This window comes from Ovis aries, chromosome 3, assembly GCF_016772045.2.
Source record: "Ovis aries strain OAR_USU_Benz2616 breed Rambouillet chromosome 3, ARS-UI_Ramb_v3.0, whole genome shotgun sequence".
Classification (NCBI taxonomy): Eukaryota; Metazoa; Chordata; class Mammalia; order Artiodactyla; family Bovidae; genus Ovis; species Ovis aries.
In genome coordinates, this window is record NC_056056.1 from 164,940,249 (window position 1) to 164,965,677 (window position 25,429).

General features: G+C 37.7%; 1 protein-coding gene and 1 pseudogene across 1 annotated transcript; both read right to left on the reverse strand.

Moving 5' to 3' along the window:
* LOC114113789 (olfactory receptor 6C1-like) overlaps positions 1 to 25,429 on the reverse strand; it is a 71,458-nt pseudogene that overhangs the window by 14,611 nt on the left and 31,418 nt on the right.
* On the reverse strand, positions 9,134 to 10,071 carry LOC101119548 (olfactory receptor 6C74). The gene is given in 2 exon segments (XM_027965826.2): positions 9,134 to 9,609; positions 9,612 to 10,071. Coding segments are annotated over 2 exon segments (936 nt in total).

Here is a 25,429-nt window from a genome sequence, read left to right on the forward strand (position 1 = left end):
TACCACTTCACACCAGTCAGAATGGCTGCAATACAAAAATCTGCAAGCAATAAATGCTGGAGAGGGTGTGGAGAAAGGGAACCCTCCTACACTGTTGGTGGGAATGCAAACTAGTACAGCCACTATGGAGAACAGTGTGGAGGTTCCTTAAAAAATTGCAAATAGAACTACCTTATGACCCAGCAATCCCACTTCTGGGCATACACACCAAGGAAACCAGAATGGAAAGAGACACATGTACCCCAATGTTCATCGCAGCACTGTTGATAATAGCCAGGACATGGAAACAACCTAGATGTCCATCAGCAGATGAATGGATAAGAAAGCTGTGGTACATATACACAATGGAGTATTACTCAGCCATAAAAAAGAATTCATTTGAATCAGTTCTGATGAGATGGATGAAACTGGAGCCGATTTTACAGAGTGAAGTAAGCCAGAAAGAAAAACACCAATACAGCATACTAACACATATATATGGAATTTAGGATGATGGCAATGACGACCCTGTATGCAAGACAGGAAAAAAGACACAGATGTGTATAACGGACTTTTGGACTCAGAGGGAGAGGGAGTGGGTGGGATGATTTGGGAGAATGGCATTCTAACATGTATACTATCATGTAAGAATTGAATCACCAGTCTATGTCTGACGCAGGATGCAGCATGCTTGGGGCTGGTGCATGGGGATGACGCAGAGAGATGTTATGGGGAGGGAGGTGGGAGGGGGGTTCATGTTTGGGAACGCATGTAAGAATTAAAGATTTTAAAATTTAAAAATAAAAAACTAAAAAATTATATATATATATATATATATATAAGAATTTCAAGACTAAATTTTTGTTATGTTGCATTATACTTCTTTCACTGTTTTTTTCCTAAATCAAAATTTAAAAGGTAAAATAGAACTAATGTGTATATACCTATACACACATATGTATATAAAAGAAAATATTATCTTTACATTTTAAGACATACCAATTCTTTTCATATGTTGAGTCTTAAATCATTCTGCCAAAAACATTTAAAAATCCAACATCTTCTTTACAGAAGATATATATACATATTCATTCATGTGAAATATCTTTGCCTCAATATTTAGTTTTCATCATCATGCTGAACAGCATACTGATATTTCATTCCTCTCCAAATGCATTTCACTCCACTTCACAATCTGTGATTATAGTTTGTTACATATATTGCAAAGTTTGAAACAAATTGATTAGAACTTTTAACACAGTTTTTAGGCTACTACTTTAAAGTCCCCATCATATACTGAATACTTTTCTATGTACTACCCAGAGTGCCATACAAATTAATAAACTCTTGACCACATGTAGTGTTTATGCCTTCTGTGCCCCGAAGGAAAATATCTAAAGATGATGGAGAATTCTCAGGAGGATGAGTTTCATGAACACTATTTCCCAATGGACAAAAAATTTGTATATTAGAAAGTGTCCCCTCTAGGCACTAAATAATTTAATATATATATAGATATAACTGCTTTTAATGTATTTCCAAAGAATTAAGTATAATTTGTTTAATATATTATTGCCCTTCTATGCATTCATGTTTTGAAATCCCAGATACAAAGATAAAGATTTGAAAGGAGAAAGAAAAAAGATTATTTTATTTTAATTAGTAATAAATACTAAGAACATTAGATGGAGAACATAGCTTGTTATAGAAAACATTGTCTCTTAGGCTAAATGCATAATTATTAACAATTCAGGCATGCCCAAATAAAAGTTGTTCTTTTTTGTTTTCTAAATAGTGTCTGTGGTATTATCTAGTAGAACGCAAATTAATAGTTCACAATAACTGAGCATTCTCTATTTCTTCACTATAGAATGTTCATCTATGTGTACATGTAGCTAGCCTTTCTTGCAACTTGTTGTGGTCATTTGACTAAATTCTGTTCAAAAGATGTAAACGAAGATACTTTGTGCAACTTTCAGGCATATCCTTTGATAGAAGGGGTTTGTTCTCCTCTTTCTCTCCCCCCACCCCCACTGTTATAATGCGGTTGGGATGGAAGTATTCTGAGCCATGAGTATTCGAAATCTCAGTAGGAACGGTGAATCAACAAGACAGAACACACTCAGGTTCCTGAGCCGATCATCGGCTACGTCAGCATAGAAACACAAAGACTTAATGAAGAGTTTTCAGCATACCAGCCTGAATATTTAAATGAGATAAAAATAAACAATTTTTAAGTTACTGTGATATTTATCTTTCTCATACTCTACCAAATCTAGAATATCATACAAACTTAAGAATGGTATGAAGTTTTATTCCACTTAAGAGGCAAACAGGTTAGCCCATCACCACTTCACAAATATTGACAAAACAACACAGCCTACTGTCACAGAGACAGAAATTTTCTTATTCACTACATAGGTGAAAGCATGAGCTTCCTGTTCTCACATTTCCCCTTTTCCTCTAAATTCCATGAGAACCCCTAGTGGATGTTGTTTACAATATGCTCCCTTATCAATAATAACCTTAGAGGAACCCCAAAGTTAGTTAATTCTCAACTTTTTAAAGGGAAAATCTGCCTAAATTTGTCCAATTAGAAGAGAATGTCTTTAATTTTCTGAAGGAAATGAAAAACCTGCAAAAGCTGTAAAACATTCTTGAGAAGGCAGTCCAGGACAAGACTTCCCACAAGAGGTATAGACATATACACAAGTAAACCCACCTCTTATTTATAAAGCATTTTGACTTCTGTTGAAATTTCTCATAAGTACATCATTCTATTGAGCTCTCTAATTAAACTGGAGGACTTTTCTCTCACTCCTAACCTGCAAGTCACAAATATTTCAGAAGAGTCAGCACTGACCCAGAGGGATGGTACGGGGGAGGAGGGAGGGGGGTTCAGGATGGGGAACACGTGCATGAATCCTATGGCGGATTCATGTTGATATATGGCAAAACCAATACAATATTGTAAAGTAATTGACATTCAATTTAAATAAATAAATTTATATTTAAAAAAAGAAAGTTAAAAAAAGTCAGCCCAATGCTCAGTCTTCACACAAGAGATACAAACCCAAGTGTGCATGAGGTTTCTTAGAAAATGTTTACAATGTTGCTGCAAGAGGCACCCAGATTAAAATCTTATTTTACCAGCATAGCCTTCCACCTGGCTGGTAAGGCTTCAGGGTTCCCATCCTGTTACTTGGTTTTGGATGGAATGTTTTAATTCAGTCTGTTCTATTTGATTTAATCCAATTTAATCCTAAATCAATCCATTCTGTTCATGCCACCAGACATGTGGTATTTTTCACCCTTACTCACTGGCTGAGAGTAGAGGTGGGAAAAGCATCAAGGAATATTTTGCCTTACGACGGGGGGGTTGCTGCTAGTGACCTCCCCTATTGTGTCTTTTATCTTGATAACCTTTCTGAGTGAGGATTGAAGAACCAACTTTCATGTCAACTTAAGTTGCTTGCAACAGTTCAAGAGATCTGCAGTGGAGTGTTTTTCTTCTGGAGGGAGGCTCCAGGGATAGTTCTTACTGACAAAGATCATAAATGTTTGTCCCAACTCATGCTTGCTAAGGTCTAAGGTATTCAAAAGCACAGACATTACTTTGCCAACAAAGGTCCGTCTAGTCAAGGCTATGGTTTTTCCAGTAGTCATGTATGGATGTGAGAGTTGGACTGTGAAGAAAGCTGAGCGCTGAAGAATTGATGCTTTTGAACTGTTGTATTGGAAAAGACTCTTGAGAATCCCTTGGATGGCAAGGAGATCCAACAAGCCCATTCTAAAGGAGATCAGTCCTAGGTGTTCTTTGGAAGGACTGATGCTAAAGCTGAAACTCCAATACTTTGGCCACCTCATGCGAAGAGTTGACTCATTGGAACAGACTCTGATGCTTGGAGGGATAGGGGTAGGAGGAGAAGGGGACGACAGAGGATGAGATGGCTGGATGGCATCACTGACTCGATGGATGTGAGTTTGGGTGAACTCCAGGAGTTGTTGATGGACAGGGAAGCCTAGTGTGCTGCAATTCATGGGGTCGCAAAGAATCAGACACAACTGCGTGACTGAACTGAACTTAACTGAAGGTATTTTCTCACTAAATGCTAGGTTATTCTGTCCCTGCAATTCCAGAAAAATTGGTGCTCCTTTCCAGTTAGTATAATTTCATCAGTGTTTCCAACATCACTTACTCACAGTCAGTCTTTTTTTAGAAGGGTCAAGTGACTGAATGACAAGCCCCTTTTAATGAAACAACCAGAATTGGAAAAGCTCAGTTTTCACTCCAATCCCAAAGAAAGGCAATGCCAAGGAATGCTCAAACTACCACAAAATTGCACTGATCTCACACATTAGTAAATTAATGCTCAAAATTCTCCAAGCTAGGCTTCAGCAATACATGAACTGTGAAATTCCAGATGTTTAAGCTGGATTTAGAAAAGGTAGAGGAACTAGAGATCAAATTGCAAACATCCACTGGATCATCAAAAAAGAAAGAGTGTTCCAGAAAAGCATCTACTTCTGCTTTATTGACTATGCCAAAGCCTTTGATTGTGTGGATCACAACAAACTGTGGAAAATTCTGAGAGAGATGGGAATACCAGATCACCTAACCTGACTCTTGAGAAATCTGATGAAGGTCAGGAAGCATAGGCAGAACTGAACATGCAACAACAGACCGGTTCCAAATAGGGAAAGAAGCATGTCAAGGCTGTATATTGTCACCCTGCTTATTTAACTTCTATGCAGAGTACATCATGAGAAACACCAGGCTGGATGAAGCACAAGCTGGATTCAAGACTGTGGGAGAAATATCAATAGCCTCAGATATGCAGATGGCACCACCCTAATGGCAGAAAGTGAAGAACTAAAGAGCCTCTTGATGAAAGTGAAACAGGAGAGTGAAAAAACTGGCTTAAAACTCAACATTCAAAAAACTAAGATCATGGCATCTGGTCCCATCACTTCATGGGAAATAGATGAGGAAATAGTAGAAACAGTGTCAGACTTCATTTTGGGGGGCTCCAAAATCACTGCAGATGGTGACTGCAGTCATGAAATTAAAAGACGCTTGCTCCTTGGAAGTTATGACCAACCTAGACAGCATATTTAAAAGCAGAGACATTACTTTGCCAACAAAGTCTGTCAAGTCTAAGTTATGGTTTTTCCAGTAGTCATGTATGGATGTGAGAGTTGGACTATAAAGAAGGCTGAGCACCGAAGAATTGATGCTTTTGAACTGTGGTGTTGGAGAAGACTCTTGAGAGTCCCTTTGACTACAAGGAGATCCAACCAGTTCATCCTAAAGGAAATCAGTCCTGAATATTCATTGGAAGGACCGATACTGAAACTGAAACTCCAATGCTTTGGCCATCTGATCTGAAGAACTGACTCATTTGAAAGGATCGTGATGCTGGGAAAGACTGAAGGCAGGAGAAGAAGGGGACGACAGAGGGTGAGATGATTGGATGGCATTACTGACTTTATGGACGTGAGATTGAGTGAACTCTGGGAGTTGGTGATGGACAGGGAGGCCTGACGTGCTGTAGTCCATGGGGTTGCAAACAGTCAGACATGACTGAGCAACTGAATTGAACTGAACTGGACCAGAATTAAGTGCAAATCCATAAGGTCCTCCCTTGTGATGATGTTGCCACCTGGAAGGTGTGCCAACCAGATTGATTAGGGGATGTAGTTAGGGGAAAGTAAAATGTCATTCCCAAGAATAATCTAGATGGAATCTTGGGTTTTCCAAGTAGATGTGTATATCTCTCTATCCCCAAACCCCTTATTCTGATGACTACCAGGAAGAAATGAAAGGAGATAACTCCTTTCTAGAAAGAGTTGGATTCAGTGACTACATCCTTAAACTAGGTCCCAGGGATCTGGAAGAGATGAGAGAGATGAAATCTGACTTTTGCTCATCAGTTTGCCCAACAAATGTGGTCAAATTGCAGTTTCTCCAAAGAGCTGAACACTTGCCAGAGATTAGTATCTAGAACCAAAATAGTGTAGATGCAACCAACTGATCCCTAACTTGAAATATTGGCAAAAATATGTGGAAATGCTGAATAGACATTTTTTAAAAAAGCATGCAGATGGACAACTGGCGCATGAAAAGATAACTCAAAATTGTAATTACTGGAGAGATGCAAACTAATACTGCAATGAGATATCAATTCACACATTTTAGAGTGACTATTATAAGAAAAGACAACAAATAACAAGTGATGTGGAGAAAGAACAATTGTGACTTATTAGTGGGAATGTAAATGATGTAGCCACTATGGGAAATACTATAAAGTTCACAAAGAAATTAAAAATGGAACTACTATATGACCTAGAAATTCCACTTCTTGGCATTTATCTGAAGAAAATTACTCATTCAAAAAGATATAAGGGCCCCCATGTTAACTACAGCATAATTTACCACCACCAAGTTATGACCATCATGGATGAATGGATATTCAAAACTTAATGAAGAGATGGTCATTTCTCCATTGTACCTTCTTCCTTCCTTTGTGCATGCATGCCTGCAGTCTAAGTCACTTCAGTCACATCCAACTCTTTGTGACTCCATGGGCTGTAGTCCACCAGGCTCCTCTGCCCATGGAATTCTCCAGGCATGACAACCCACTCCAGTATTCTTGCCTGGAAGAAGGGAACTTCCCAACCCCAGGATAGAACCCGCATCATTTATGTCTCCTGCACTGGCAAGCAAGTCTTTTACCACCAGTGTTATCTGAGAAGCCCTCTTCCTTCCTTTGTTGTAAACTAATTGCCCATAGATGAGTTAGTGTATTTCTGGGCTCTTTATTCTGTTCCATTGATCTATGTGTCTGTTTTTGTGTCCATAGCACATTGTTTTCATTACTGTGGCTTTGAAGTATAGTCTGAAACATGGAAGAGTTATACTTCCAGCTTTGATCTCTTTCTCAGGATCATTTTGCAATTATGGGTCTGTTTTGGGTCCATATAAACATTAAGAGTATTTATCCTAGTTCTGTGAAAAATATGGATATTTTGATTTTGTCATTCAATTGCTCAGTCATGTTCAACTCTTCATGACCCCATGGATTGCAACATGCCAGGTTTCCTTGTCCTTCACTATCTCCTGGAGTTTGCTCAAACTCATGTCCATCGAGTTGATGATGCCATCCAACAAACTCATCCTCTGCCATCACTTTGTCCCCGTGCCCTCAATCTTTCCCAGCATCAGGGTCTTTTCCAATGCTTGGCATCAAGTGGCCAAAGTATTGTAACTTTAGCTTCAGCATCAGTCCTTCCAAAGAATATTCAGGGTTGACTTCCTTTAAGATTGACTGGTTTGATCTTGCTGTCAAAGGGACTCTCAAGAGTCTTCTCCACTACATAGTTTGAAAACATCAGTTCTTTAGTGCTCAGTATTCTTGATGGTTCAACTCTCACATCCATACATGCTACTGGTAAAACCATAGCTTTGACCTATATGGACTTTTGTCAGCAAAGTGATGTCTCTGCTTTTTAATACACTGTCTAGGTTTTCATAGCTTTTATTCCAAGGAACAAGCGTCTTTTAATTTCATGGCTGCAGTCATCATTCTCAGTGATTTTGGAGCCCAAGAAAATAAAGTCTCTCACTGTTTCCATTGTTTCCCCCATCTATTTGCCATGAAGTGATTGGACCCAATGACATGATATTAGTGTTTTGAATGGTGAGTTTTAAGCCAGCTTTTTCACTCTCTTCTTTCACCTTCATCAAGAGGCTCTTTAGTTCTTCTTCACTTTCTGCCATAAGAATGATGTTATCTGCATATCTGAGGTTATTGATATTTCTCCTGGCAATCTTGATTCCAGCTTGTGCTTCATTCAGCCCATCATTTGCATGATGAACTCTGCATATTAGCTAAATAAGCAGGGTGACAATATACAGCCTTAATGTACTCCTTTCCCAATTTTGAACCAGTTGTTTGCTCCATGCCCAGTTCTAACTATTGCTTCTTGACCTGCATACAGGTTTCTCAGGAGGCAGGTAAGGTGGTCTGCTATTCCCATCTCTTTTCAGAATTTTCCACAGTTTGTTGTGATCCACACAGTCAAAGGCCTTAGCATATTCAATGAAGCAGATGTCTTTCTGAAATTCCATTGCCTTTTCTATGATCCAACGGCTGTTGGCAATTTGATCCCTGGTTCCTCTGCCTTTTCTAAATCCAGCCTGTACATATGGAACTTCTCAGTTAACGTACTGTTGAAACCTAGCTTGAAGGGTTTTGAGCATTACATGCTAGGATGTGAAATGAGTACGGTTGTATAGTAGTTTAAACACTCTTTGGCATTACCCTTGTTTGGGACTGGAATGAAAACTGATCTATTTTAATAGGGAATCATTGAATCTGGGTACTATGGTCACTTTCACAGTATTAATTATTCTAATCCAGAAAGTTATTTAAGCTTTAAATAGGCTAAAGATTGTTACTCATAAGTGAGTATGATAATAACCTGTCTTATGCTGTTTTCAAGATGCAGGCTAGTACATTTCATAAACCTGGCCATTGTAAGCAATTAGTTAATGTTAGCAATAATTTATCTGGTTATTGCAAGGCAGGAATGCCTTAACATCTCTAGAGTTTCTTCAATCTGTTTCTAAAAATATACCAGAAGTCCAAGCCTGGTTGAAAATTTGAAACTATCAATGTGTGTAGTTTAAGAAATGCATTAAATTGGTTTGTTTCAAATTTCTATTCAGAATTCAAACTTGGAATCCACTACAGAAAAGGTGATTAGGTGATCAAATCTAGGTGGGGTACTAAACTCTGCATAGAATATACACCAAACTGAATCTCTAAATTTATGAATGGTGGAAAGGAACAAGGAAAATTGAAGTCCCACTTTGTCTTCCTCTGAGGCAATTTTTAAAGGAAATCAACAGAGTCACCAAATCAAAAGGCAAATGAATATGATCACATATAAGAGATGTATATGTGATTTTAGCATGAGGAGAAAGTAGAAGTGAAAGTTAGACTAGGATTTTTAGGCAAGTCACAATGAACATTGTAAGTCATGTAAGATAGTAATATTATGTAGAACACAAACATAGAAGAGATGTACAACACACTTCACACTTCTTGATTTATTTTACTTATAAACTCAAGAATGTCACTAATGTTGTTCACTTCATTGAGAAAGCCTCAATATTTTTGATCATGAGCTTAAAAGCATATTTCACTTGTCTGTTTCTCAGTGTATAAATAAAAGGATTCAACATGGGGGCAACAGAAGTACTGAGCAGAGCTATCCCTTTATTTAAAGACACTCTTTGCTTGGCAGAGGGTTTCACATACATGAAGATGCAACTTCCATAAGAAATGGACACAACCACCATGTGAGAAGAACATGTAGAAAAGGCTTTCCTCCTCTTTTGAGAAGAAGGTATCTTCAGAATAGTCCTAATGATGTTTGTGTAGGAGAGAATCACTAACACCAGAGTAACCAGGAGAGTTAGAATGGCTGAGAGAAGCATCATTATTTCTACTTTATCTGTGTCTGTGCAAGAGAGTTGTAATATAGGAGATACATCACAGAAGAAATGATCTACAGTGTTGGCTGCACAGAAATCAAGCTGGAGACCCACGAGGAGTGGTGGAAAATTATTATGAAACCAGCCAACCATGATGCAAAGACCAGTAAGTTGCACACTCTGTCACTCATGATGGTCATGTAATGCAGGGGTTTGCAGATGGCCACGTAGCGGTCATAGGACATGGCAGCCAGAAGAAAAAATTCGGTTGCACCCAAGAGAATAGTAAAAAACAGCTGCGCTGCACAATTGTTGTAAGAAATGGTCTTATCACCTGTTGCCATACTGACAAGAAATTTGGGGATGCAGACAGTTGTGAATGAGATTTCTAAAAATGAGAAATTTCGAAGAAAGAAATACATGGGTGTCTTGAGGTGTGAATATAGCAGGGTAAGGGTGATGATGATTAGATTTCCAGTGACGCTCAATAAGTAAGTAAAAAAAAGGAGAAGAAAAATAACCACCTGTAATTGTGGATCATTGCTTAGTCCAAGAAGAATAAAGGTTGTTACTGTTGTGTGGTTTCTCATCGCTGACTTCTATTTAAAAAAAGAAAGAAGAATCAAAAAGGAATAACAGCCTATAAAAATGTACTCGTATAATTTTTACTCAAAATTTCACTGAGTGCAATTTGTGAGGTTTTTTGGTTTGTTTTCTCAAGTGTCATAAATTCATGTGTTCCCAAAGGAAAACACAGTACATTGATAATCATATAAAAATAGAAACAAAGAGAAAAAAATCGTATCTTAACTTATATTTTCTGTATTTTCAAAGTTTCCAATCTATTTAGTATACATTAAATTATTTACATAACTTTCTTCTTTCTTTATTAAAAGAATAATTTATGGTTATATGGATGAAAATACAAAGTGATGGAACCATCTTTTTGGGTCACAGATTCTAAAGCTACACAGAGCCTCCAAAGATCTTCAGAAAGCCATTTACTTAAGAAAGGTTAAATGTCATTATCTTCATTTTAAAGAAAGATGATTAATTCTACTCTGCCAAACATCTCTTTTTGTGTTTATTACAGTTTAAGGTAAACTTTATAATTCTGGAAGTCAGATTTCACCTGAAGTGAAATTTTCACCTTTAAAAATTAACGTAACTTGACCTAAATATCCCTAGCTTATATAAAGTGGGAATTACTTTTACCAAACCTCTATAAGCTTCAATATTTAAATTCTCACAACCACTTTTAGTTCTGCTTTTCCCACTCTACCTGAAGATTTTAATTTACTTTCATCTTACTCACTCTGGTTGTGCTCTTTTTCCCGATATTCACTCAAGCAGATACAAAGTATATCATTCTGCATGGAGTGTGTTATATAGCACACTTTACTAAATATCTGCAGTAATGAGCAAGGTTCTAGAATAAGGAAAATAAATAAATTTAAATAAAAAATAAATAAAAGATTATCTAGACATGCCTGGTGCGTCACTGCTCCATGTGTCTCCCCCTGTCACCCTGGGAGCCACTTCTTATTTATTCACCTCTAACCTCATTTCTTTCTGGTTCAATACATGACAACTTGAAATTCTGTTAACCATTTTGTTTTTTTATTTTTTCATCTTCTTCAAAATCATCCTTACATCTTACATTCATCACCACAAAATTGTATCATCAATTGTTTCTAGAGAATGAAAGTATTTTCCTTAAGAATAATATGATATCATATCTGAAACTATTTTATCCCTATTATATTTTTATATTCCAATTCTGGGCTTAATATGCAAACATCTCAAATAATTATAAATGAATACAATGCAACTAAAATTTTTGTCTTCCTTCTTTTACCTCCTTTGTTTTCTATCCTCTTCAATGGATCCTTTTTTCTAAATGTGTTTATATTCTAAGTAAAATTTATACTCAGTGAGATTTTAGAAATATAAAGTTAGTCTATTTTAAAGGTGAAATATATAGGCAAATATCAATAAATTGTGATGAGCTATATAAACTGCCAGAGTATTTTGTCAGAGGTAGATTCACAAATGTTTAGTCTATTTTATAGGGGCTTCCCTGGTGGCTCAAATGGTATAGAATCTTGCTGCAATGCAGGAGACCCAGCTTCCATGTCTGGGTCAGGAAGATCTTCTGGAGAGGAAGTGGCAACCCACTCCAGTATCCTTCCTGGGGAATCCCATATACAGAGGAGCCTGGCAGGCTACAGTCCATGGAGTCACAAAGAGTCAACACAGCTAAGCAACTAGGCACACACACTAACCTAACCTTAAATTACAACATTCTAAACAAGCATTCTAAACTACTTGACATTATTTTCCTCCTAATTCCTCAAATAAATTCTTGCTTGGTAAAAGTAAAATAGTCATTGTTTTTAACTACTATTACAGTCCCAGGGAGACTTCCCTGGTAGCTCAGCTGGTAAAGAATCTGCCTGCAATGCAGGAAACCTGGGTTCAATCCCTGGGTTGGGAAGATCCCCCGGAGGAGGGCATGGCAACCCACTCCAGTATTCTTGCCTAGAGAATCCCCACGGACAGAGAAGCCTGGTGGGCTACCGACCAAGGGGTTGCAAAGAGTTGGACACTACTGAGCGACTAAGCACAGCACACAGTCCCAAGGGCTTCTGTAACTGCTTTGACAATTTACAGGTACAAGATAAGAGATCCTCTTATAATATTAAAATTAGACAGTTCTTGAAAGGCTTAAATTCTATTAAATTCAAAATGACTGCTTGATAAATACAAAAATAATTTCCCAAGTTCAGTCCAGTGTCACAATCCACATTATTTACACTGACTCTGTGTACTAAAGGAATACACATTTACAATTATCTGAGGTAAACAACATTCATTTAATAAAGAGCATTTCTGAGATTCTGTTTAATGCTGAGAAGAATATCTATTGAAAGCCAGATTCTAGGAAATGAAAGGTTCAAAGATTTCTTATTACAATAGAACAATTGATTCCTTCAGTGTAGCTTTTAAAACAGTCAATTTAATGTTTCCTTTGTGAAAGAAAAATATTTCTAACTGCATGCCATCCTATTTCAACTGATAAACAGGGATTGAATATTTCTTCCAGTTTCAGGCAATAAAGTTATTATAATTAAAATAAAAACAGACTTTTTCCCCAAACCTTGATGTCTTTAGTAGCAATTTCATTCTTGACTTTCTTCTTTTGACATGAGTTCCCGGATAGAGGCAATTTCTAATGCTGCCTATCCATGTTTTCATATTTTGCTTTAACTTGCACTTTTATTTTGCATTCTTATCCAAACAACGTTAGCTTCAGTAATACACACTCAAATGTGTAAATTCAAGGATTCTGTCACAGTAAGAAATTGTTTCATTTCTTCTCATTTTTTTAAGATAGGAAATATTCTCCAATTTATGTTTTCTTTAACTTGGAGCATATTTTTCAAGATTAGAGCAAAACAAATAGCTTTTTCTTGTTTTAAGCAGTTAAGAAAAAATGAATATAAGGAGAAGATTTCAGGCTCCTTTTTATTTTGAAATGGTTCTGTCTTACATGGAAAGCCCAGTTGTTTATTTTGTAGGTTTAAGATTATAGGTATCATCTTTTTTTAAGCAGTATGTCATGTGTCTCAAGAGGATTAACTGATTTAAAATATTTTTTTAAAGGAGTTTTCCCTGGAGAACACTGCACAAGATGTTAAGACTATATGAAAAATGACTGAATGGAGGAATTATAATCCATAAGCTCCATATAGAACAAGACAAAAACACTTTTTTTTTCTTTGTAAGGCAGCTGTAAGCTGTAAGAGGGCTTCCCTGGTGGCTAAGATGGTAAAGAATCTACTTGCAATGTGGAAGACAAGGGTTCAGTCCCTGGATTGGGAAGATCTCCTGGAGAAGGGAATGGCAATCCACTCCAGTATTCTTGCCTAGAGAATCCCATGGACAGAAGAGCCTGGTGGGCTACAGCCCATGGGGTTACAGAGTTTGACACGACTGAGGGACTACACTTTCACTTTTCATTTTCATAAGATGCAAACCATAGGAATTTTTAAAAAAATACTGTTACCCTACATGTCCATGACAAATATACATTAAAAAAAAAAAGAAGAAGAAGAAAAGAAAAATGAAAGGCACCTATCTATTTTCAGTCCAGCAGGAAACATTTTGTAATTAGAAGACTGCTACAGCTGCCAACATTCTAATCCAATAAACCATTACCTTCCACCTAGTCTTAATAATAGCCTGTAGGAGATGTCTAAATAATCTTTGCTTCCTTCCCTCATTCAATCCATTTTCTACAGAAAAGATAAAAATATGTTCTCTAAAATTTAATTCATATTATCCCACATCTTTGCTAAAATTATGTCCTGAAACCTAATTGAATGGCAAGGTACCAGGGACCAGCAAAGAATCCTTGGTATAACGCCTCACTTCCTTCCTGTCCTATCTTCATGTTCTTCCACTCTTTTCTTTTTATATTTCATTCTCGAGCTCTTTGTCACCTCTCTCCCTATCTCTGCTCTCACTCCCATCACCAAACTCCAGACTTCAGATTATTTGGGGTTGGCCAAAAAGTTTATTCAAATTTTTCCTTAACATTTTCATGGAAAAGCCTGAATTAACTTTTTGGCCAACCCAATATATCTCCATAAAAAAGTCAATTTGTGAGGTGACCATTTGTGAGGAGACATTTCTTTTCTCATGGATTTTATGTATAGACTTTTATTGTTTATAATTCTATCAATATTTATTTCTACATATTATTTCTTCACTTTTTAAATCTGGTTCTCCTACGAAATTTCAGTTGCATCATAGTAGAACCTTGTCTATTATCTTTGTCATCCATATAATTTTAGGATCTGGAATAACCGTGGTACTAAGTAGTAACTGAATAAATATATGTGATGAATTAAAAATGGAATTACCTTGATAGAAGAGCTGATGAAGTTTATTCTAAAATTTTGATGAAGATAGAACAGAACGGGAAATAAGGCAAATTCACTAAATATGACCAAGCATAGCAACAGGAAGTCTGGGCAGTAAGAATGGGGAGAATTTAGAGAAGATGGCACAAGGAATTCTACTCAATACCCTGTAATGACCTATGCTTCAAAAAAAAAAAAATTCAAATGTTACAACCAAGTGTTTGCATGCTGCAACAAAAATCAAAGATCCCACGTGCCATAACTAAGACTTGGTACAGCCAAATAAATAAATACAAATTTTAAAATATTTAAAAAGTGATTTAATTATTGCTATTTTTTTAAATATAAATTTATTTCTTTTAATTGGAGGTTAATTGCTTTACAATATTGTATTGATTTTGCCATTTTTTCAACCTGAAGTACTACTTTAATAAAATTGCTTTTTAAAAAAAATTAAAGATAAACATTTGCAAAGTTCAAAAAGTGAAAAATTCTGGAACTCTGCCAATGAAAATTAGTAGCCTCCTGCTTCATCCCTCACCTATCATTTAGTCTTATTCTCTGGAGACTTCCAGTGTTAGTTTTTGTCCCCTTTGATATTTATTACTATTTCTTAAATGACATTTTCAGTTTAGGCTATTGGATTTCTAGTACGAAAAATTAGTTATTTATTTTCTTGTATCCTTTACTCCTCCCCTGGGTTGGGAACATGCCCTGGAGAAGGAAATGGAAACTCACTCCAGTATTCTTGTTGGCTTCCCCAATGGCTCAGTGGTATATAATCTACTTGCAATGCAGCAGACAGAGGAGACTTCCCAGTATTCTTGCCTGGGTAATCCCATGGACAGAGGAGCCTGGTGGGCTACAGCCCATGGGGTTGCAAGGAGTCTGAGAAAACTTAGAGATTAAATCACCACCACAAAAATAATTTCTATTGATATTTCTCATTTTTATTATATTTTTCATATTTTTATAATGATAATCAGTTTTATCTTAATTTACACTATTTTGACAATGAAATTATTTTTCAAGCTGAGCAACATCTTTGTCTACATGGTTTTTGTCTATTTAACAATCTTTTGTATCCACAGGGATCAATTTCCATTAAAATAATTGCATAAGTATTTACATATTTTTCAGTATTCCCAACTCAGGCTAGAATCCAGAAGTGCAGCTATATCCTCAAAAATAACAAACACATTAGGCAAGCTTGCATCTTCATTTTCTCTTTCCTCAGCATCATCTGTTCTGGAACACTTTTTGCTCCCAGCCATGTCAGTATGGATTTTTTCTAGGTTCGAAGTACAACTCTTGTATTGGAATGCCTGTTTCCCATATACATGAAGAGTACTTTTACCTTTCTCCTCCTTTCAAGTGTAGTTACATGTTTGGGGGATATTTGAACTTCCTAATATTGGAGTGCCATTCTTTAAGGCAGCAATAGCAAAATTATGAGAGCAAAATTTATAAATATGGAATTAGAAACATACATGAATGTTATTTAGAATAAGGAAAATCACAGCAAGCCACACATTAATTAAGCTATTAAAATCATAAAATGCAGAAGTGAGAATAAGGTCCGTTCTACTTTAGTTGAACTTAGTAAACAAGGTCCCACACAGTGAACACAGGGTTGCCACCATCAGAACCAATACAAACCCAGCGAGGGGGCTGGACAAGGGAAAATAAGAATGCTGCAAACCTCTCCTTTGGTTTTCAGTTTATTTTTCTTTATTCAGCACTTGCTTGGTTGTTATAAACATTTGCTTGTGTCTAGAGTTCCAGAATAGTTGATTCTGAAATTTTGGCTCGATATGTCTGTATTTCTGTGATGTTACATCCAGTAGAAAAATCTGAATGAAATGTTTGGCCAAGCTAATACTGCAGGAAAAACTGGATACGCAAATACCATCAAAGTATTTATGATCTGTGTTCAAACTATCAAAAGATTAATTTAGTAATCCAGTTCCCAGGAGCCAAGTACAAGCTGATAGCACATTTTGCTGTGCATAATGATCAGGCAATGAAACAGTCTGAACCACAACAGAGTAGTCATAGGACATAAGAATATAAAATTTGGAAGGTCCCCAAAAGTGGGAAAAATTAATTAGCTACACTCTAGGAAATTGTTTAGTCTTTCATCACAGTAGTTATAAAAATTTTAGGAATATATATTTCAAAAAGAGAAATTTTAGATGAAAAATTACGTTAAAAATTTGGGATGACCCAGAGGGATGGTACGGGGAGAGAGGTGGGAGGGGGGTTCAAGATGGGGAACACATGTACACCCATGGCGGATTCATGTTGATGTATGGCAAAACCAATACAATATTGTAAAGTAATTAGCCTACAATTAAAATAAATAAATTTAAATTTAAAAAATAAATAAATAAATAAAATAGGTTATTTTTGAAAAAAAAATTTAGGTAGGGATTCAACATTGTAAAGAGGATAAATTCTTGATTTATCTCAAGAATTTACTCTCAACCACCTATTTGTGAAACAGAAACAGGAAAATAACAATTTTCAGTAAAGTTTTAGCTATCAGTCCAAGTCAAATGAACTCTATTTCAATTATTGATTCTTATTTCCCTTTTGTGAATCTTAACAAAACTACACAATAGATGATTAAAGTGGCAATAGAAGTGGTTTTGTTTTGTTTTGTTTTGTTTTTTTTAGTTTCACAACCAAAGAAAGGCCTATTTGCAGAATATTAACCATGAGGAAGTATTTTTCCCTGCGTAAAATGTCACATAATAGCTGAAGTCATATAACAGACAGACCTAGAGGTCGCTATATTCTAACAGATATTCCCCTCTTTAAGAACTTGTATAGCTCTAGTTGCCAATACATAAATTACCTTATTGTTTACAATTTGATTCCCTACTTTATAAATATTCTAAAGAGTTATTTTAAAGAACATGTTAGTCACTTGTAGTGATATCTAAGAAAAAATTACTGAAGTTCATTTGAAATATTAAAGTCAACTATAATCTATGGTCCAAAGGGCTCCTCTCAATAATAGACTTCTAAGTCCATGTTATTTCTACACATGGACTACATATTATTTCTACAGATATTTCTACACAATTTTATTTATACTTTTTATGGGCTTCCCTGGTGGCTCAGTTGGTAAAGAATTCGCCTGCAATGCGGGAAACCTGGGTTCAATCCCTGAGTTGGGAAGATCTCCTGGAGAAGGGAACAGCTACTCATTCCAGTATTCCAGCCTGGAGAATTCCATGGACTGCATAGTCCATGGGGTTGCAAAGAGTTGGACACAATTAAGCAACTTTCATTTCACTTCATACTTTTCACATTTCATTTTTCCATCCAGTATCTGAATTTAACTTACAACTTATAACCACCAAACAGTGTTCATGTATTTAACACAGAAAATCTCATTTATTATTTTTAAATAAGTATCTTATTTTTCGCTAATTGTATTAACCTGCAATATATTTATTATACTGTTTTATCTTTAGTCCAAGTAACGAGTTTATGCTTTCAAAATCTGTATCATATAAAAGGACAGAACTTTAAGAAAGCTGAGTGAAATAGAAACCAAAAATGCTTTCCTTTATCATCTTCCTTATGATACATGGGAAAATATGTGTACTATTTATAATTTGTAATTCCTTCAACTCATTGATTGTTGTACAAACCATAGGAAGTAGGCTTGTATATCCAAGTGACTTTCAAAAGCTGAGTTAGGTATTTTTTGTCATTAATATGTTGGTCATTTTCCCAAAAGACAGCAGTCTTCTGTAACTTCTTATGACCCTTATTGTATTATTTTTGGAAATACCTACATTTCCTTTAACTCTTTAGTTCCACTGTTTTTGTACACTTGAGCATTTTGCCATTTATAAACTGGTTAGATTTATTCACACAGACATTTCTAAAATGTTTTAACTGAGAAATGCTGAAAGTTAAAATGGTTGAAAATTGTTGAGTTATCAATTTTACTAGACATAATGAAAAGTGAAAGTGAAGTCGTTCAGTCGTGTCCGACTTTTTGCGACACCATGGACTGTAGCCTACTAGGCTCTGAGGAGCCTCTCAGTCCATGGAATTTTCCAGGCAAGAGTACTGGAGTGGGTTGCCATTTCCTTCTCCAGGGGATCTTCCTAACCCAGGGATTGAACCCAGGTCTCCCACACTGCAGGCAGATGCTTTACTGTCTGAGCCACCAGAGAAGCCCAAACAACCAGTGGCACAGGGCCCCACCACGGGGCTGGCGCACCGACCCTCTCACCTCCCACAGAGGGGGGGTTCTGCCCATGTGCTCTGGCAGTCGCGGAGACGGCCACTGCTCACTCAAGAGAGGCAGCAACTAGACATACTACTTTCATATTATTTTTAACAGCTTGATTTTCTATTACAGATGCTCTATATACAGTATTTCTATGATGCACTTGTTTAGTCTCTAAGTCGTGTCCAACTCTGTGTGATCCCATGTAGTGGTAGCCCGTCAAGCTCCTCCATCCATGGGATTTACCAGGCAAGAATGCTGGAGTGGATTGCCATTTCCTTCTCCAGGGGAGCTTCCCAACACAGGGTTCAAACCCACATCTCCTGCTTAGCAAGTGGATTCTTTTACCACTGGGCCAGCTGGGAAGCCAGTACATTTAACTGTTTTCTCTAAGGTCTGAATTTAAGCATCTGTGGAAAATAATTTTAGTAATATTTTCCCACTTTTCTTGGTCCACCTCCATGTATTATATTTCTCCTCTTACTAATCACTGGGCTTGCGGTGGCTCAGTCAGTCCAGTATTCTGGCCTGGAGAATTCCATGGAGTATGGTCCACGGGGTAGCAAAGAGTCAGATATTACTGAGCAACTTTCACTAATCACTACTTCTAATCATTACTACTAGTAATCACTTATTAATCACTACATAATTCAGTACTCTGCAAAAGGAGTACCGAAAACTAAAATCTTTCTAAATTTGTTTCCATGATTCTATTTTTTCCATCATCAACACCTTTTATTTTTATTTATTTTTTAAACTAATGTATTTATTGAAATTGGAGGCTAATTACTTTATAATATTTTGGTGGTTTTTGCCATACATTGACATGTATGATTCTATTTTTTAGATCTGTCCTCTTCAAAATGATCTTATCTTATACTTACCAAACTATCTTTTTGCTCTTATGTGAAATCTAACTATTATACTATATTTTTGTTTCTAGAATAAAACTGCTACCAGTGCCTTTAATGAGTTCGCAACAAAACAGAGATCTTATTTTAATATCATGTTTGCTGTCCAGCAGTAAAGCTGACGCATTTCAAGGTAAAGCATTTCAGTACTTCAGGCAGAAGCTCAGCTGACTCTGTATTAAAGAAACTGTGTTACTTGCTCAAGAACAGATTTTTTTTTTAAAGCACTATTAAACTATCTGGAGATTCAAATTCAAACGCCAATGGTTGTGGGTCTATTAGCTATAAGGAAATGCAATGTGATACAGACTAAACAAAATGGCAGAGAAGACAAATAACATAACTTTAATGTTCCTGGGAGTGGGCAGAATAGGAATGGGGAAGTTGTATTTTAGAAGTGCTAGACCCTGAATTGTAGAGCATCTGTGCAATATGACAGACATTTAAAAATATATAAGTGAAACATTTCAAAATAGCTCCATGATAAGTTACTGGTTTAACTTGGATAGTGTTTTTAATCAAATTCTTCCTGACTCACACATAACAGAATCAAAACTAAAAAGAACACTGAGAGAACTATAGGTTTTACTTGTATAAGATTGTCCCAATATGTTACATGTCTTTTTCACATTCTGTGCTCTTAAAATTTCTAAAAGTTAAATAGTGTTCCAAGATCATTAGATATATATTCTCAAAATGAAATATTGATGAAGTAAAGTGATAACCAATTTTTAAAATGTTATTCCTGAAATCATATTCCTGACACATATCTTTTAAGACACAGTTCATTAACTAGTTGTACCAAAACCTGTAAAATTGTCCTGTCACTTATATACTATACGTATTTTTCTCCTTGGCTATATACTTTTCTGGTCTGTAAAAAGACAGCATTTTTCAAACATATTTTATTCAAATCAAAATGGATGAAACTGGAGCCAATTATACAGAGTGAAGTAAGCCAGAAAGAAAAACACCAATACAGTATACTAACACATATATATGGAATTTAGGAAGATGGCAATGACGACCCTGTATGCAAGACAGGAAAAAAGACACAGATGTGTATAACGGACTTTTGGACTCAGACGGAGAGGGAGAGGGTGGGATGATTTGGGAGAATGGCATTCTAACATGTATACTATCATGTAAGAATTGAATCGCCAGTCTATGTCTGACGTAGGGTGCAGCATGCTTGGGGCTGGTGCATGGGGATGACGCAGAGAGATGTTGTGGGGAGGGAGGTGGGAGGGGGGTTCATGTTTGGGAACGCATGTAAGAATTAAAGATTTTAAAATTTAAAAAAATATATATATATAAATAAAAAATACAAAATACAAAAAAAATTTTTATTCAAATTAAAAATCAAAATACTAATAGGAAATGAAAAAAATATTATAGTCAAATGCACAAACATTTCTAGAAAAAAATCAGGAAAATGATGTTTACCTGGGAAACCTTTTTTTACTCTATTTAATATTTTCAAATTTTGGTCATGACACAAAAATTGATTTGAGTTCCCCAAATTCCAATCACTTTATGACTAAGAATTCAAAAATCCTTAAAAAAAACAATAGTTTATTCTGTCATCTTGGTTTCCCTGAAAGAAGATATAGCTATGTATACATTGACACTTATGATAATCTGAAAATATCACTGACTAGCATTGTTTTCTTTATTTAACAGTTATTTACAAGGAGCTTTCAATAATTTTCAAAAGTATCCCAAGTTACTGAAAGGTGTCTTTTTATATATGGAAACACCAAATATGTTTTATTGTAATGTTTTATTAATATTTTATCATTTGATATTTATATTTATTTATTATTATACTAAGCAAAGGCGGCTGTGACCAGCGCATTAAGCGTGGGCAGCTGCGACCGGCACACTAAGCGCGCCAAGAGGAGCTACCCCACATCCGAGGTCAGGGGCAGAAGCCGGGAGGACCCCATGCCCAAAGGGCGGTGGCCAAGAGTAGTTACCCCGCGTCCGAGGTCAGGGGCAGTAGCTGAGAGTGCCAGGCTGCGAAGGTACAGGAACAGACCAGAGGAGCCACCCCGCGTTCAAGGTCAGCGGCGGCGGCTGGGAGGAGCCACCCCACGTCCAAGGAGCTGTGGCTGCACAGGCTCAGGAGGGCCTAGAGGAGCCATCCCACGTTGAAGGTCAGAAAGGGTGGCAGTGAGGAGATACTCTTCATCCAAAGTAAGGAGCAGCGGCTCTGCTTCGCTGGAGCAGCCATGAGGAGATACCCCCCACGCCCAAGGTAAGAGAAACCCAAGTAAATGGTAGGGGTTGCAAGAGCATCAGAGGGCAGACACACTGAAATGATACTCACAAAACTAGTCAATCTAATCATACTAGGACCACAGCCTTCTTTAACTCAATGAATCAAAGCCATGCCTGTGGGGCAACCCAAGACGGGTGGGTCATGGTGGAAAGGTCTGACAGAATGTGGTCCACTGGAGAAGGGAATGGCAAACCACTTTAGTATTCTTGCCTTGAGAATCCCGTGAACAGTGTGAAAAGGCAAAATGATAGGACACTGAAAGAGGAACTCCCCAGGTCAATAGGTGCCCAACACGCTACTGGAGATCAGTGGAGAAATAACTCCAGAAAAAATGAAGGCATGGAGCCAAAGCAAAAACAATACCCAGCTGTGGATATGAATGGTGATAGAAGCAAGGTCCGATGCTGTAAGAGCAATACTGCATAGGAACCTAGAATGTCAGGTCCATGAATCAAGGCAAATTGGAAGTGGTTAAACAAGAGATGGCAAGAGTGAACGTTGACATTCTAGGAATCAGAGAACTAAAATGGACTGGAATGGGTGAATTTAACTCAGATGACCATTATATCTACTACTGCAGGCAGGAATCCCTCAGAAGAAATGGAGTGGCCATCATGGTCAACAAAAGAGTCCGAAATGCAGTACTTGCATGCAATCTCAAAAACGAGAGAATGATCTCTGTTCATTTCCAAGGCAAACCATTCAGTATCACGGTAATCCAAGTCTATGCTCCAACCAGTAACACTGAAGAAGCTGAAGTTGAACAGTTCTATGAAGACCTAAAGACCTTTTAGAACTAACACTCCAAAAAAGATGTCCTTTTCATTATAGGGGACTGGAATGCAAAAGTAGAAAGTTAAGATACACCTGGAGTAACAGGCAAATTTGGCCTTGGAATGCCGAATGAAGCAGGGCAAAGACTAATAGAGTTTTGCCAAGAAAATGCACTGGTCATAGCAAACACCCCCTTCCAATAACAAAAGAGAAGACTCTACACATGGACATCACCAGATGGTTAAAACCAAAATCAGACTGATTATATTCTTTGCAGTCAAAGATGGAGAAGCTCTATACAGTCAACAAAAACAAGACCAGAAGCTGACTGTGGCTCAGATCATGAACTCCTTATTACCAAATTCAGACTGAAATTGAAGAAAGTAGGGAAAACCACTAGACAATTCAGGTATGATCTAATCAAATCCCTTATGAGTATACAGTGGAAATGAGAAATAGATTTAAGGGCCTAGATCTGATAGATAGAGTGCCTGATGAACTAGAGAATGAGGTTCGTGACATTGTACAGGAGACAGGAATCAAGAACATCCCATGAAAAACAAATGCAGAGAGGGAGGGAAAGATGGCGGAGGAATAGGACGGGATGATCACGTTCTCCCTCAAAAATTCCTCAAAAGAACATTTCAACGCCGAGCAAACTCCGCAAAACAACTTCTGTAGGCTGGCAGAGGACATCAGGCAACCAGAAAAGCAGACCATTGTCTTCAAAATCAGGTAGGAAAAAATATAAAAGACGAAAAAGGAGACAGAGGAGGTGGGGAGGGAGCTCCGTCCCGGGAAGGGAAGCCCGTCCCGGGAAGGGAATTTTAAGAAGAGAGGTTTCCAAACACCAGGAAACACTCTCCCTGCCGAGTCTGTGGAGAGCCTTGGAAACACAGAGGGCAACATAACAGGAAGGAAAAATAGATAAATAATTAAAACCAAGAGATTACAAGCCCACCAGTAACTCCCCCAGCGGAAAAGCAGCACAGACGCCTGCATCCGCCATTGGGAAGTGGGGGCAGGGCAGGGACGCGCGGGAGGCGCGGGCTGCAGAGCTCTGTAAGAATTGGGCACGAACGCCCCACGCTCCACCAGAACGATCTAACTTGGGCTAGCAAACCAGACTGTGGGATAGCTACCACGCGAAAAGCTCGAACATAAGACACCGCCAGGACCCAGCACAGAACAAAGGACGGAACGGAAAAAGCCGGCTGCAGACCATCCCCCGCCGGGGACAGGCAGCCAGAGCCATAAGGACTGGAAAGGGGCAATTGCAGACCCGGAGAGACTTTACTTACCTAACTGCAAGCAGGCTCCTTTGCTAAGACTTCTGGGGGTGCTGGACAGTCACAGTCTGCCTCACGGGGTGCGCCAGCGGTCCACCCAGAGAGCTGAGCGGCAGCGGCAGAAAAGGTGACAAGCCGCGGCGATTGCGCTCGCCAAACTCCTGAGCTACTCGGACCTGGGAAGGGCACAAAGCGCAGTCCCAGCCGCATTTGTGCCTCTGAGGGCTTCCTGAGGGCCGAACCTGAGCGGCTTGGACAGGGGAAGTGCACGCAGCCTAGGGCCGGCCCCAGACGGTTCCCAGCTGAGCATCGTAGAGCCGGAGCGATTTGTGCGCCGCGAGGAAGGACAGGTCAAGCGGGGCAGAGATACTGTGTACACACGACAGTGCTATTTGTTTGCAGCATCCCCCCTCCCCACAGCGCGACTGAACTAGTGAGCCTAAAAACCAAAAAACAGAAGAAGTTAAACAGAGGGAACCACCTTGGAAGTGAGCCCACACGGCCCATAACATCAGAGAAGAGCCAGATATATTTTTAATTTTTTAATATTTTTAAAATCATTCTTTTTTTTTTGCCTTTTGCTTTTTTTTTCTTTTTTTCCGAGCTTTTTTTAAATTGTTAAATCTTCTATTTCCCCTCTAATTTTTATTTCTATAACCTAGTATTACTATTTTTTTTAAAAAAAAGACTTTTTTTTTTTTTTTTTAAGGCAAACACCATATATACTCTTTGGATGGTTGTTGGTGTTTTGTTTTGTTTTTTTGTTTGTTTGTTTGTATTTTAATTCTTCTTCTTTTTTCTTTCTTCCTTTTTCCTTCTGCTTTTCTTTAATATTGTATCTTTGAAAATCCAACCTCTACTCCAGATTTTTAATCTTTGTTGTCAATTTTGTACATTTAAAAACCCAAACTTCACTACCCAAGCTTACCTGAGAGCGAGATTACTGGCTTGTCCACTCTCTCCTCCTCTGGCCTCTCCTTTTTCTCCACCAGGTGGCCTCTGTCTCTTTTCTCCCCCATCTCTTCTCTATCCAACTCTGTGAATCTCTGTGTGTTCCAGACGGTGTAGAACACCCAAGGAACTGGTTACTGGCAGGATTTGTCTCTCTCCTACTCATTCCTCTCTCTTATCCTCCTGGTCACCTCTGTCTACTTACTCCCTCTCCTCTTCCCCGTATAACTCTGTAAATACCTCTGAGCGGTCCAGACTATAGAGCGCACATAAGGAAGTGACTACTGGCTAGCTTGCTCTCTCCTCTCTTGATCTCACCACATCTCATTCCAGGTACCTCTAACTACCCCCTCCATCTTCTCTTCTCCTTGTAACTCAGTGAACCTCTCTGAGTGTCCCTCAAGGTGGAGAAACTTTTCATCTTTAACCTAGATGTTTTATCATCGGTGCTGTATAGATGGAGAAGTCTAGAGGCTACTGTGAAAATAAAACTGAAAACCAGAAGCAGGAAGCTTAAACCCAAAGCCTGAAAACATTAGAGCACTCTTGAATTCAG